At 28.4% G+C, this 14,173-nt stretch overlaps 2 protein-coding genes across 2 annotated transcripts; both read right to left on the reverse strand.

The window, feature by feature from the left end:
• Nucleotides 1–1,281: 1,281 nt before the first annotated feature.
• LOC134836927 (tenascin) lies at nt 1,282–7,836 on the reverse strand. The gene is made up of 7 exons (XM_063852213.1): nt 7,207–7,836; nt 6,382–6,511; nt 4,481–4,621; nt 4,306–4,424; nt 4,063–4,234; nt 1,797–1,943; nt 1,282–1,598 (listed from the first exon to the last, which is right to left on the reverse strand). Exons 1-7 carry the CDS (start codon nt 7,453–7,455, stop codon nt 1,516–1,518), a joined length of 1,041 nt encoding a protein of 346 aa, XP_063708283.1. The 5' UTR covers nt 7,456–7,836; the 3' UTR covers nt 1,282–1,515.
• Nucleotides 7,837–12,824: 4,988 nt separating this feature from the next.
• On the reverse strand, nt 12,825–13,532 carry LOC134837335 (uncharacterized). Its single transcript, XM_063852706.1, has one exon. The coding sequence runs from the start codon at nt 13,530–13,532 to the stop codon at nt 12,825–12,827; it is 708 nt and encodes a 235-aa protein (XP_063708776.1).
• Nucleotides 13,533–14,173: the final 641 nt, after the last annotated feature.

Here is a 14,173-nt window from a genome sequence, read left to right on the forward strand (position 1 = left end):
TTTTTATTAATTAATAATTATTTATAATTTAATATAAAATTATTGCAATAAATTTAGTTCAACGAATTTAAAAAAAAATTTTTTTTGTATTTAGGGCTGAAAATTTTTTAAGCATAAATATATTGATTTTGAATTTAAAGTCACTTCAATTTAGAATTATTAAAATTCGGTACTTAATTCAATTTTTTTTCATAATAAAAAAAATTTTCTACAAATACATAAATAATTGGTAGAAAAAAAATTAATTTTTATTTACGCGAAAATTTAAAAAAATATAATTTTAAAAATTCATTTAAAAATAAATTGAAAATTAATTAAAAAATTATTTAAAAATTTATTTAAAAATTTATTAAAAATTTATTTAAAAATTAATTTAAAAATTTATTAAAAATTAATTAAAAATTAAGTAAAAAATTAAATTAAAATTGAAAAAAAAAATTAAATTTTAAAAATCTTAATATTTGTAGATTTTTATGATTCACTGCATAAAAATTACCACATTTTTCCCCGAAATGCGGTAATGTCGCAGAAGAACAAAAATACAGTAAAGACAAATGTGGTAGTAAAAGTAATCAAAAACAATATGTTGAAGCAAAACCGTCCATCGCATCGCCTACATAGTACCTACCACGCAACCTAAATATGTGCAAATATTGTAATGACATAATAAAGTTTTAGTCGAAGATTTGTTCGGTTGAAACTAATTTGTTTGTTTACCCCGAAAACGACGTCACTCTAACATAATAAAAACTATTTCATGTTACATAAAAATATTGGGGAGCGACATGACACAAGAGAGAGCACAGAGAGAGAAAAAAAAACAAAAAGAAACAACAATTTGTGTCATACATTAAAACAGACACAAACTCTGATGGCATGGAACTAACAAAGAAAAGTTATTTTCAATGAATGTAAATGGATGTTGTCTTTTTCATGTTTGTTGTTTTTGCGAAGGAGACGAAGAACAAGTTTCCGTGTACAATGTGTGGCAGTTGAGTGCAAATGTCATCTTTTGTCTCTGCTCATTTGCAGTCACATTTGTGAGGATTCAATGAGTCAGAAAAATGGAATTAAGTAGAAACGATATAATGCGAGAAAGTTGTTACAAACAATATTTCCTTCTTAATTTCTTGCATTTCGTTATCAATTTGTTCCATCTTTTGATAATTTAGAGAAACTCGAAGTTGATTGTTAATTTTTTATTTTAAATGAATGGAAAACAAAACCACAATTTTTTTCATTAACTCACTTTTGAAACTATTTATTGACTTTTTTTCTTATAATTATTTGTTTCTCAAAAAAATTTTTTTTTATTACTTTGCATTTATTACTTTTCACTATTTTTATTTTTTTTTTTCACGAGCACAATGACATTTGAAACATACAGAACGAAAAAAAATTATAGGGAAAAAATATTTTTCATTATGCATAATTGAAAACTTTTAATTAGTTTTTTCCTCGACTTTTCTCTTTTTATACATATAAATATTTTAATGAATGCCTAATACGCCAGTTTCAAAAATAGAAGAAAATTGTGGCGAACAAAAGTACGAAATAATGGGAAATAATTCCATTTTGAGTAGCAGCGCCAACCGCATCTGAAACAACAATAAAAATAATAATATTAAAATGGGAAAACAAAACAAAAGGAAATAAAAGAGAGAAATGGAAAAAAATTAATAATAATTGCAAAAAATACTTCTGTAGTGATATTCTTTTGACGAGTTCGAGGTAAAAACAATGAAAGGGATTAAAAATATTTTTTTTTTTTTGTAAAATCGAATCAAGTTACGTACCACCTTCTTTGCAAAACTTTTCATCAACCAGCGAGAAGCCACTGCGACAAATACAGGAGTTGTTGCTGCAAACCATTGATGATTTGTGCGGATCATCCTCGTGCTCGAGAACGCAATCAACGGGCGTCGTGCAGTCAATGCCAACCGCTAAAAATAAAAAAAAAAATTTTTCAACATTTTTCGTTAATTTAAAATAAAAACCGCACAAACAACGTTTCAACAATAAATCCCTTTTCTGCGAACTCGATTAAATGTTCAACTTCAACATTCATAAATTAAGGGATAAAAGCCTGGTTACCCAAATACTTGTGATTATTATTATTATTATTTGTGGAGCCACACACACGTGAAAATCAAACAACGGGATCCCAATAATATTAAATTCATTCATCATGGTCGCTCGTGTGTCGTCCCGCTGCCCATCGAACCATCGTCGCCCGTCGTCGTCATGAATGGTCATTTTTTTTTACGGGATTTTCACCAATTCATATCAAGTGGCAGTTATTGGGCGGCAAATCCAAATTACGTGAATTGGGTCACGCAACTCACGTTTTTTTGTTTATCGTTCGCACCAAAATGAACAAATAAATGACGACGAAAACGAAAACGACGACGACGATGAAGGGTAAAATATCATCATCATCTGGCGTGGTCGACGGAAATGGCGACAGGAAAAAAAATGGGAAATGTTGGGCGTCGTACCGTAAAACAACAATTATAATGATATCTGATAAACGTGTTTTTTTTTTGTTGGAGGCGTAATCGGGTTTGCCGTGAAAAATGCCGTAACGGAAGAAATTGAGAAGAATGGTGAGCGTGAGAGAGATCAAATCGCAAAGGAAAATGCAATTGTGTAAAATGATCCTGCCTAACGTACAGTGAGAAAAGTACGTCTCACGGTACAAAAAGTTATGCTAGACGTGAAAAATCAAATTTTTTGGTTTTCTGAAGCAATAGATTGACGAATTTTTTATTTTTGATAGTAAAAAATGACAAAAATTTCAACTTGATCCTTTAAAAAAATCCAAAATTGCTCAAAAATCGAATGTTGAAAGCTTCCATTTACTCAACTTTCGATTTTTACACAATTTTGGATTTTTTTTAAGGATCAGGTTGAAATTTTTGTCATTTCTCTCCATCAAATATATTTTTGAAACTTGAAATTGCTTCAAAAAACCAAAAATTTGATTTTAAACGTTTAGCATACGTTTCACATCACATTTCACGTCGCGAGACGTACATTTTTCTCACTGTAATATCGATGGACATTTATCAGAACGGAAAAAAGTGTTATTAATATTTTTCTCATTCTTCGGTACGACAATTCGTACCTTCGAAAGCTCATTCAAGCGGACCAATTGAGATCTTAATAGCATTTACGTGAAATCTCACTTTTTTTTCTTTCTCTCTCTTCCTCTATTATTATTGACATCGATAAAATCGGTCCCTTTCCTTCTCTCGAGATTTTTTTTTGTCGCTCTGAGCTGTTTCTGTGTAAGTAAATACTCTTTGATTAGGCTAAAATTTTATTTGACAACGACCGACATTCTTTTATCGCACACACAAAAAAGCGTGTTTATCTTCCGGCTTATCTCTTATCTTAATTCGTCAATAAAGATGTGAAAATATAAAGAAGGAGAAAAAAACACGAAACGATGATTTACTTTTGTAATGATAAAATAATAATAATGACGATAACAATGATGATGTTAAAAGAGTTGGGCGCCATTAGTCTCAAAAAAACGAACAAAAAAAAAAGAATAAATTCAGTTCAGGGAAGTGTAATAAAATTATGTGGGAGATGTACGTGGATGTTTACACTCAAAGGAGTAATTAATATGAATCAAAAGTGTTACGTGACTGTGACTACTTTTAAATGGCCGATAAACGGCATGCCGTGCTGGCATGTGTAGGCAATATTTTCGGGCAAAAGTAAGTGCTCCCGAGGGAAAAAATCAAATTTGATATATAAAATGTAGGCAATAATTCACTGGGCTCTCACTCAAGCCAATGATAATAAACATGAAATGCGTTGTGGATAGTCCTTTTTGTGTTTTTTAAACAAAAATAAATAAAAACAACTCGCAATACAGCTGCTTCCGTGCCCATTTTAATCCGTGTCCCCGCCAAACTGCGTATTTTTTCCACGAAAGATAAAAAAAATAACAATTAAATCGTTACTTTTTCTGGTCCAATAAAACGGTTGGATGATTTTTTCCGTGCGAATTGTGATAAAAACGAAGACTAAAGCGTCACATAAACTTACTAATTTCACGAGTGCAAACGGCCTGCGATGATCCAGATTCGACATAACTTTCACGATATCCGGGTTTGCACGAGCACTTGCCATGGGAACACTGACCACCTTCACCCAAGCGATACTTGCACTGCAAATGCTCCTCACACGATTCTTCGAAATTCATTACTGGCAAACATTTCTGAAGCGTAAAAAAATATATTGATCAATTTTTGATAGAGAGAGAGAGTTTGATGTTCGATGGTGACATACATTTTCGTTGCGTGAGGCAACAAATCCTTGCTTGCAGACACAATGTTTGGCAGCACAAACGGAATTTGCGGTGTTGTTATGGCAAGTTTGATGACCCTCACACGTGATATCGACTTTATCTGCAAAAATAATTGGAAAATTAATAAAGTTCATCACAGTTCAAAAAATAACATACCAAGTATACTGTAGCAAGTTCCATTCTCCTTTGTGAATCCTTGGTCACATTCACAGATTTTCGTATCCAGGCAAGTGGAAAATGGCTCAGCACGCTGACAATTCAAATCAATTTCACAAATTTCGTCCAGTTGGGATGTTACTGCAAAAAATTAAATCAAAATTTTAAAGAAAGTAACCAGAAATTGATCAACTGTCAAACTTGAAAGAGCCACAAACTCCAAATTATGCTGGTTAATTATCTTTAAAACCTCATTTAAATGACCAATAATGAATAAATATTGAATCCTTTTGACTTGCCATGCATTCTGTAGGCAGACAACAACCGCATCAATTCGATTTGCAAGTAAATGAGCATACAAAACTCAATTATTCTACATAATATTATGCAGTGTGTGTGTGTGTGTGTGTGTGTGTGTGTGTGTTGATTAACAATATACAGCGACAAATGTGAAAATAATATGGGACAAAATAACAAAAGTAAAATAATTAATTCAAGAGTTCCTATTTTCTCTGTTGTTGTATTGTTCAAGTACTGCGCGAGAATAATTGCAACCGTTTCGCTGCCGAGTTAGATAATTTGGCACAAATATCGGGAATTAATGTGATAAATCGCATAATGGCATTTACTTTTTTTTATTTTTAATTTAATCTGGCATTTTTTATGTTTTTATGTAAAAAATTTATTAAAAACAAAAATTTTAAGAAAAATAGCGGACCCATGGATCTCGTTCTTGAAAATTGAAAATATTTAAAAAATTCGAAAAAGTCGAAAATCCAATGGGGCAAAATAAAAAAAAAATGTTGAAAATTTCATCAAAAATGAAACTCTTTAATCTTTTCCCATATTTTTTCAAAGAGTTTTTCAAAATTTTTTAAAACATTTTAAATTTTCAAGAATTTTGTATTGAAAAACGAAATTTAACATGAAAAATTCATTTTCAAAAATATTTTTCAAAAATTATTAATTTATGCAAGATTTTTTCTGGTTAAAAATTGGACCAAAACCTTCTCTTAGTTAATCCAGATTCACGGCAAAAACCATAAAAATAATTTTTGAAGTAGATCTTGAATTATGACGTTACAAATTTTTTAGATATTTCGCATTTTAAGTCAAATTTAATTTTTTTTAATGTTTTGTATCATGTTTTTAACAGGAAAAATTTTTTTAAGTTCAAACATTCGTCATAAAAATTGTTGAAAAAAAATTTTATTTGTACCTATTTTTGTGATGAAAAATTAAAAATAATTGAAATAAACTGATCAAATTTCCGAGAGTTCAAAGGAAAAAAATTTATGTTTGTATTTTTATGATGAAAAATTAAAAATAATTGAAATCAACTGCTCAAAAATAGTAGAGAGCTAAAAAGCAAAAATTGCAAATGTGCGATTTTTCCTAATTATACCTTAAAATATATCAATGTATCAATAGAAATTGTCACAACAGGAATACAAATTGATCGATGTTAGCAATTGAATCAATTTTGTGTGTGATTGTGTGTTTATATTTTATTAATTATAGTTGAAATTCAATCTCGGTTATGATACGAGGAATGAATGCAAATTCACACAATCACGTTTGTAAAGAATTTTTCCTGAGAAATCAGTATCAAACCCTTATAGATAAGCATTTTAATTGATTCCCCAAATAATCCGTCTTATCAAAAGGAATCATTTATTGCAATATTGAAACACAATTACACACATTTTACATATGCATAATTAAGTTTGGCATAAATGTATGAACAATCCCCCAATTAAAATTTTAATTTGGTTACGAGAAAATTAAATCAAATTTCATTCAGATGTTGAATAATTAACAAGGCATTGTAATAAAACGTGTTTTCTCCTTTTCTCACACTCACACACACACACACAAACATGAAAACACATGCGACTTACCTGGGACACAGTGTTTGTTGTCTTCGGTTGCTGTAAAATTTGCCTTGCACTCGCACTTGTTGTTCTTGCAGATACTATGCTTGATCAAGCAGGGACAGTCCATTCCGATTTCATTTGCAAGTTTTTGATCCTGAGGGAGAAAAATTAAAATATTTCGAAAGATGAAACAAATTTTAACAAACTTGTCATGTTATGAAAATTATTAATTGAGCGCATTTAAAAAAAAATAATTTAAAATATTTTTTTCATCATAAAAAATTTAAAACAATTGAAAAACTTCGTAAAAACTCAAAAAAATTAAATTTTTAAAAAATTTTATTTTTTTTTTATTTTAAATAAAATTTTTTTTACTAATTTTAGTTGAGTAAGGGCAAAAATGTAAATTAATTAAAATTTAAAAATTTAATTTGAGAATAAAAATTTTACTCAAATGTAAAATTTAATTTTAAAAATTTTTTTGGGGAAAAAATAATTAATTTAAATTATTTTAAAAATTTGTTTTAAAAATAATTAATTAATTAATAATTTTTAAATTATTAATCAGTAATTTTATTTGAGAAAATTAAGATTTTAATAATTTGTGTACGGACAGACACTAAAAATCAGCTAGAAGAATATTTTCTTTAAAAATGTGCCAACTTGTGCTTGACTAAAAAAAAAAAAAATAAAAATTTTCTTCAATTTTTACAAAAAATTGTTTTTTAATTTAGAAAATTTCACAAATAATTTCTTAATAATTTTTTTAAATAAAATAATAGAAATAATATTATTGGAAACAAAATAATTTAAAAAAACCGCAAAAAATGAAAAAAAAATATTACTCACATTCGGCATGCACGCCATAACGTTATCTTTCTCGTCTTTGCAAATGCACGTTTTCTTGTCGTCGCACGCTACTTGCTTGATGTCTCCCGCTCGAAACTGCTCGCAATCCTTCTCATCCGCACAATTTGTATCCATCAATTGACTTTTCAAAATTGATCCGCCATCATGGTCCAAATTGACTTGTACCCCAATGCAATGTCGGAATGCCAGGAGATTAATCGCAACAATTAATAACATGGAGTTGCCCATTTTTATTTCGTATGTGTGTTCGTTTTACGTTTACAATACACCTCGTTGATCGGACTTTAAATAATTGATTAAAACACGTTCCTAATGGATTCTTTTCTCTTTTTTTGTTGGAAAATTTTCACGAATTCACATTAATTTTACTGCCGGATATTTACAATTTGTATAAAAACCCTTTTTATTACTTTTTTTTCGGTTTATTTATCACATTAAAACTTGTATTTCCAAATGATTTGGCAGGAATTTATTTTATTCAACCGCAAACTAATCAACACTTCATTTGAGAACAATTTATTTATTTTTTTTTATTTCGCCCGGCAAAATAAATGTGTGCAACATAAAAGTTTCTAAAATATACACGAGTAGTGCTTACGACTTGGAGTACAGAACAAAACTGAACTATTTTTTGTTGTACGCAAAAAAATTACTGTGGTGTCAGAGTGTGTGTTGCTGCAAATTGTCCGATATAAAAACCACAAATTTTAAACATTTCAAATGTATCCCGTTCGGTCGTGCTCGTATGTGACGTACTTAGGGGTGAGAGTATATTAGTAGTGGTTGAAATTTATCTGTGTGTGATTATAACAAAGAACCATCTCGAAAAAACGGTTTGTGTGTTAAAAGGCAAAGTAGTAATCAAGGTTAAAAGAACCCTAAAAATTTTATTCTTACGAATAAAGAATAAATTTAATACAATGACAACAATGTCCCTAAATTTTTCATATTAAACCGTTTTTCGGCAACAATTAAATATTTGAATAAAATTCTGCGGTAGTCGTGGTGCGAAAGTAGTGTGAGTAACCAACAGCAGCGAGTGATGCTGTAAAATTAATTACTACGCCGGAGTTGTTTGTGTTTGTAAGTGATCTGAGTGGTCCGAGTAATTGCTGAAAAAATATTCGAGAGTGAGATATTTTATTTTATTTAACAAATAAAATATTTGCTGAAAAATAACAAAATGTTTAAAAATTTACACGAAATTTATTTATATTTTAATTTATTTATTTATTTATTTTTTTTTTTCATTTAAAAAAATAAAGTCTTGAAAATCTTTTTTAAAAAATAAATTTTTATTCATGTGGAAATATTTAAAAATTTTTAATTGAACTTACAAAATTATTTGCAATAAAAAAAATTTTTTTTTAAGTGTTAACCAGGGCCGAAAAAATTTTTTTAAAAATTTAAAAAAAATAAAAAAAAATTTTTTTCTTTATACAAAATGCAAAATTTAAAAAAAATTAAAATTTTTTTAAAAAATTTTTTTTAGTTATTTTTTGCTTTAAAAATTCTTCTTATGTACATCGTGATATCCTAATAAAAAAATAATTTAAATTTTTCTAAATACCGCATGAAAAAAGCTTATAAATTTTTAAAAATTAAATTTATTAAAAAATAAAAATAAATTTAATTTTTAAAATTTAATTTTAAAAAAAAAATCTTTAAATAAATTTTTTAAATTAAAAAAAGAACAAAAATTTGATAAAAAAAAAAAATTTAAATGCACGCAAAATTAAATTTTGAGCTCGTAAATTTCAAAAATTTTTGTCGTAAAAAATTGTGATTTTTTATAAAAAAACTGAACAAAACCTTTTTAAATATTCGCAATCCTTTAATCCGATTTTAAAATTTTTAAAAAATAAATTTTTCCATTAAAAAATTACGTTTAAAAAACTATTTGACTTCAAAAGTCAAAAGCTTTTTGTTAAAAAATTGAAATACAAAATTAAACTGGATTTGCCCATTTTTTGAAAAATGTGTAAAAAGTTTTTTCAGTGTGTGTGTGTCTTAAAAATAAATTTGAAAAAAAATTTCTTTGAAATTATTTAAAAAAATATTAAAAACATTGAATTCTTAATTTTAATTTTATTACTTTTATTAAAAAAAAAAAAATAAATAAAAATTGGTAAAAATTAGAATTTCTCTATCAGAATTATTTTTTTTTTCGAATTTTTTAATTTGAATTTCTTTCCATTCTCATTAAAAACATTTTGTAAAAAAATGCAAATAAAATTTTAATTTCAAACATGTTTTCAATCCAACCGAATCCTTTTTTGTACCAAACACAAATAAAAACTAGACCACAAACCCAATAATATACAGCAATAATAATGATGATGATGATGATGATGTAAAAAATCCAATTTACCACTTCAACTGATTACACTTTTTTTTCGTTCTGTGTGTCTAAATTGATTGTTTCTCTTGTAATGTTCCACAACCCACAAACACCTTTTTTTCGTTGTACATTTGAAACACTCGCACACACACATTTTATTATTGGTTTCTAATGAAAAGGGATGAAAATGTGAAGTATATCGGGTGCCATTATTATCATTAAAGTATCGATACTGCCGAGAAATGGTAATTTTTGTGTCTGCACGACGTATTTCATCAAAGCGAAAGACGAGATACGAGGTGGAGTTCCTTTGTTGTTTGAACAACCGACAACAAAAAAAGGTAATGCAAGAAAACATTTTTTTAGCAGTATCGAGAGACGGAGAAGACATCGTGTCGGTTTGAAACTTTATAAAATTTTCAAGCTACTTTGAAATGCAAATGTCTTATTTTCATCAAAATTGTATGCTATCTAATAGTAAAATGATAATGGTTTTGTGTTTCGCATCATTATATCGCATCTCGTGGCACGACGATATTCCTTGGCAACACTTAAATGGGTAAGAGCCTAGCTAACTGCGGCGTTGTTTGTGGTAGTTCTGCTGCAAGTAAGATACCAACGATAATGGCGGTGATGATGAGAATAACGACGATACTGGGTTTTATCCGAGAGATATTGAAGACGAGATGGAAATTTCATACTTTAATTACAATTGCACAAGCTCCTCCGTATTTGTCGGTATCTTCGTCTTATCAATAAATGTCTGTGTCTCTTTTCTCGTTCCATCGTCGACGTCGCACAGTAGAGCGAAAACGGTAATTTTAAAATAAATCAAAAATAAAAAAATTTCGAAAAAAGTTATTTAGATATATACCTTTAAGAAAATTGAAATATTTATATATGAGAATATATCATATGTGCGTCACACACATTAACATATGTGATTTGCTTGATATGAACTTAATTATTACAAATTTACGTCTAAATACATTTTTGTTTTGAAAACATTTTTTTTAAATTTTAAAAAAATATCAAATTAAAAACAATTAAATGATCACATATGATTAAATTTTTATAAATTAATTTTGAATTCTCTATTTATCATTTAAAAAAAAGTTAAATTAAAATTTGCTAAAAACTTTTTTTGAAATTATTTTAATTTTAAATTTTTTTAATCTTACAGAAAAAATATTAAAATTTATTTTTTTTCGAATTTTTTAATTTAAATTTTTTCCATTCTCATTAAAAACATTTTGTAAAAAAATGCAAATAAAATTTTAATTTCAAACATGTTTCCAATCCAAACGAATCCTTTTTTGTACGAAACACAAATAAAAACTAGACCACAAACCCAATAATATACAGCAATAATAATGATGATGATGATGATGATGATGTAAAAAATCCAATTTACCACTTCAACTGATTACACTTTTTTTTTCGTTCTGTGTGTCTAAATTGATTGTTTCTCTTGTAATGTTCCACAACCCACAAACACCTTTTTTTCGTTGTACATTTGAAACACTCGCACACACACATTTTATTATTGGTTTCTAATGAAAAGGGATGAAAATGTGAAGTATATCGGGTGCCATTATTATCATTAAAGTATCGATACTGCCGAGAAATGGTAATTTTTGTGTCTGCACGACGTATTTCATCAAAGCGAAAGACGAGATACGAGGTGGAGTTCCTTTGTTGTTTGAACAACCGACAACAAAAAAAGGTAATGCAAGAAAACATTTTTTTTAGCAGTATCGAGAGACGAAGAAGACATCGTGTCGGTTTGAAACTTTATAAAATTTTCAAGCTACTTTGAAATGCAAATGTCTTATTTTCATCAAAATTGTATGCTATCTAATAGTAAAATGATAATGGTTTTGTGTTTCGCATCATTATATCGCATCTCGTGGCACGACGATATTCCTTGGCAACACTTAAATGGGTAAGAGCCTAGCTAACTGCGGCGTTGTTTGTGGTAGTCTCTGCTGCAAGTAAGATACCAACGATAATGGCGGTGATGATGAGAATAACGACGATACTGGGTTTTATCCGAGAGATATTGAAGACGAGATGGAAATTTCATACTTTAATTACAATTGCACAAGCTCCTCCGTATTTGTCGGTATCTTCGTCTTATCAATAAATGTCTGTGTCTCTTTTCTCGTTCCATCGTCGTCGTTGTCGTTGTCAGTGTAAATTGAAACGAAGAAGGATATTACAATGAAATAAAAAGGAAATATAAAAAATATGGTAATTAAGTTTATCACAATCTCTCTTCTAGCGCTCTGTTTTAATTGTTGAGACTCTAATCACCTTTGGATTAACTCGGCCTTTATTTCGTCGGAAAAAAATATATTTTATTGTTCTTCGTTACGCTTAAATACGCAATGCCACTGCGAGGGTGCGAAAATGGCAAAATGAGGAAAATTATTTAATGATAAGCACGAGAGAAAATGTCAAATAAAGCGACAATAGGCGCGTATTGTTTGTTTCTGTTCAACCGTAGAAAAGGCCATCTTTTCAAATGCAAATCTAATTTAAGAGCTCGTTGTAAATATTTTTGCTCTACTTTGGTCGCGTCACGTGTTCTATTTTTGCTTTTGTAAAATTTTTATAGGGTGTCATTTTATTATTATCATTTTAAAATTTCATGGCTTTAAATTAACAAATTTATAAAAGACAAAAAAATTAAATTTTGCAACTTAAAAGAATTTAATTTAATAAAATAATTTTTGAATTTTTAATAATTTATAATTTTTTTTAATAATATTTTTTTTAGCTTTTTGACAAAATTTTGAGAAAAAAAAATAATTTTATTTTATTCGACTTATGTGCGACTTTAGCTTAAGTCAAGTAATTTTTTTTTATTAAATTTTAGAAAAAATGAAAAAAAAATAAATAAAAATATTTTAGAAAATTTTTTTAAATTAAAGTTTTTACTTTGACTTAAATCCAGAGTCGAAAAGACTTCTGATTTGAGCTCTGCTTAAGCTAACTTAACTCAAAAAATTTTAATTTTTTTTTTAAATATTTTTTTGATCTTTAAGAATTTATAAGCTATTAATTTTTGCTTAAAAATTTATAAACTTTATATTTTTTTATTTATTTTATTAACTTGAGCTTAAGTCAATTTTTTTTTTACTTTTTCTCAAGTTAAAAATTAAGCCCTTAATGTTTAAGTTAAAAATGACTTTTGCTAGCTTAAATTTTAAGTCTTAAGTTTTGACTTCAAAATTTTCCCTGCAACTTTTATTTATTTTTCCACCAAATTCTTCAACGCCACAATATTCGTGTATGCAATTTTAATGATTTTCGTAAATCTCGTTATTCGTACTCTGTGAGTGCCGGATGCTGTGAACCCAAATTGGATCTTCTTGCAATTCATCGCCATTAAAATGGATTTTCTTTCGCACGGCGAAAGCTCGTACCACGGAATTTCATTATAAAATTTCTTTGAAACGTCACTAAATCTTCCCAAAATCGCATCGTTAATGTAACAAATGATGAATAAGCAAACAGCGAACATGGTGACTCCGAGACCAAATAATTGTTGTTGCTTCAAAATTACAATTAGAAAGGCAGAAACCAACAAGGCACAGAAAACTCCCATTTCGTGAATCAGAAAAAATGTTGAAAATAAATCCGATAGCTCAGAATAAGCAGCGTTTACGTCGTTAATTTGCTGCACAATTTGTTGGATCCACTGATCAACCGTTAAAAATTTCAAATTTTCTCCCATTTTTGAAATTGTTTCGTTGATGACTCCAAGGACGATGAAACAATGATGCACGACGCAAATAAAGATGCTAAATCCAAGAACTCCAAAGAAGTTAGCTTCAGACGTAGCTTTTATTTGTGATAAGAAATTTAATGTGAAGGTAATCCACGTGTCTTGATCCTCAAACGGCAAAAAGTACATGGGAATCGGTAACGATGGAAACTTTTGGTTGTTCGTTGACATTGAAAATATCAGAAAATTTATGCCAAAACCTGACACAACTATTGTAAAAAATGATATTGCCACGAACTTTATGGTCCAGATTAATTTTTTTTGCTTTTTCTGCAAGTTTTTCTGAGCGATTTCCTGCATCACGGGAACAAATGACTCCGAAGTGTACAGTCCTTGACACCAACTCAACAACTTTATGATTCGATCCTTATTTTGCGAAATGAAAATAATCAAGTACAGCGAATCGATGTAAATTACAACAAATGCGAAAGTAATAATAATTGTCACCAAATTAAATTTTTCATGAATTAACGTTGAAGCTCCCAATATTGCGACGTTCAAGACCATTGAAATCCGAAAAATTATTAAAAATAATTTTCTCATAACACTTTTTTGTTGATTTTCGTACAATCCAGTTCCACAAATGTAATCCACTAACTTTATAAAATTCAAAACTTTTTCCAAGTTTGTCATTTTTGCAGTTTTTCAATGTTTAAAGATTGACAAACAAAATCTAAATAAAATAAACGAAAAAAAAACTTTCACTTTATAAACACGAAATTAGGTCAATGTTTTACCGTTTTTCACGAAAAGCAACATTTTTTTTCTTGCAAATTATTCATTGGTCAAGGAAAAGTCCTTTGTGAATTCCG

Source organism: Culicoides brevitarsis, chromosome 1, assembly GCF_036172545.1.
Source record: "Culicoides brevitarsis isolate CSIRO-B50_1 chromosome 1, AGI_CSIRO_Cbre_v1, whole genome shotgun sequence".
NCBI lineage: Eukaryota > Metazoa > Arthropoda > Insecta > Diptera > Ceratopogonidae > Culicoides > Culicoides brevitarsis.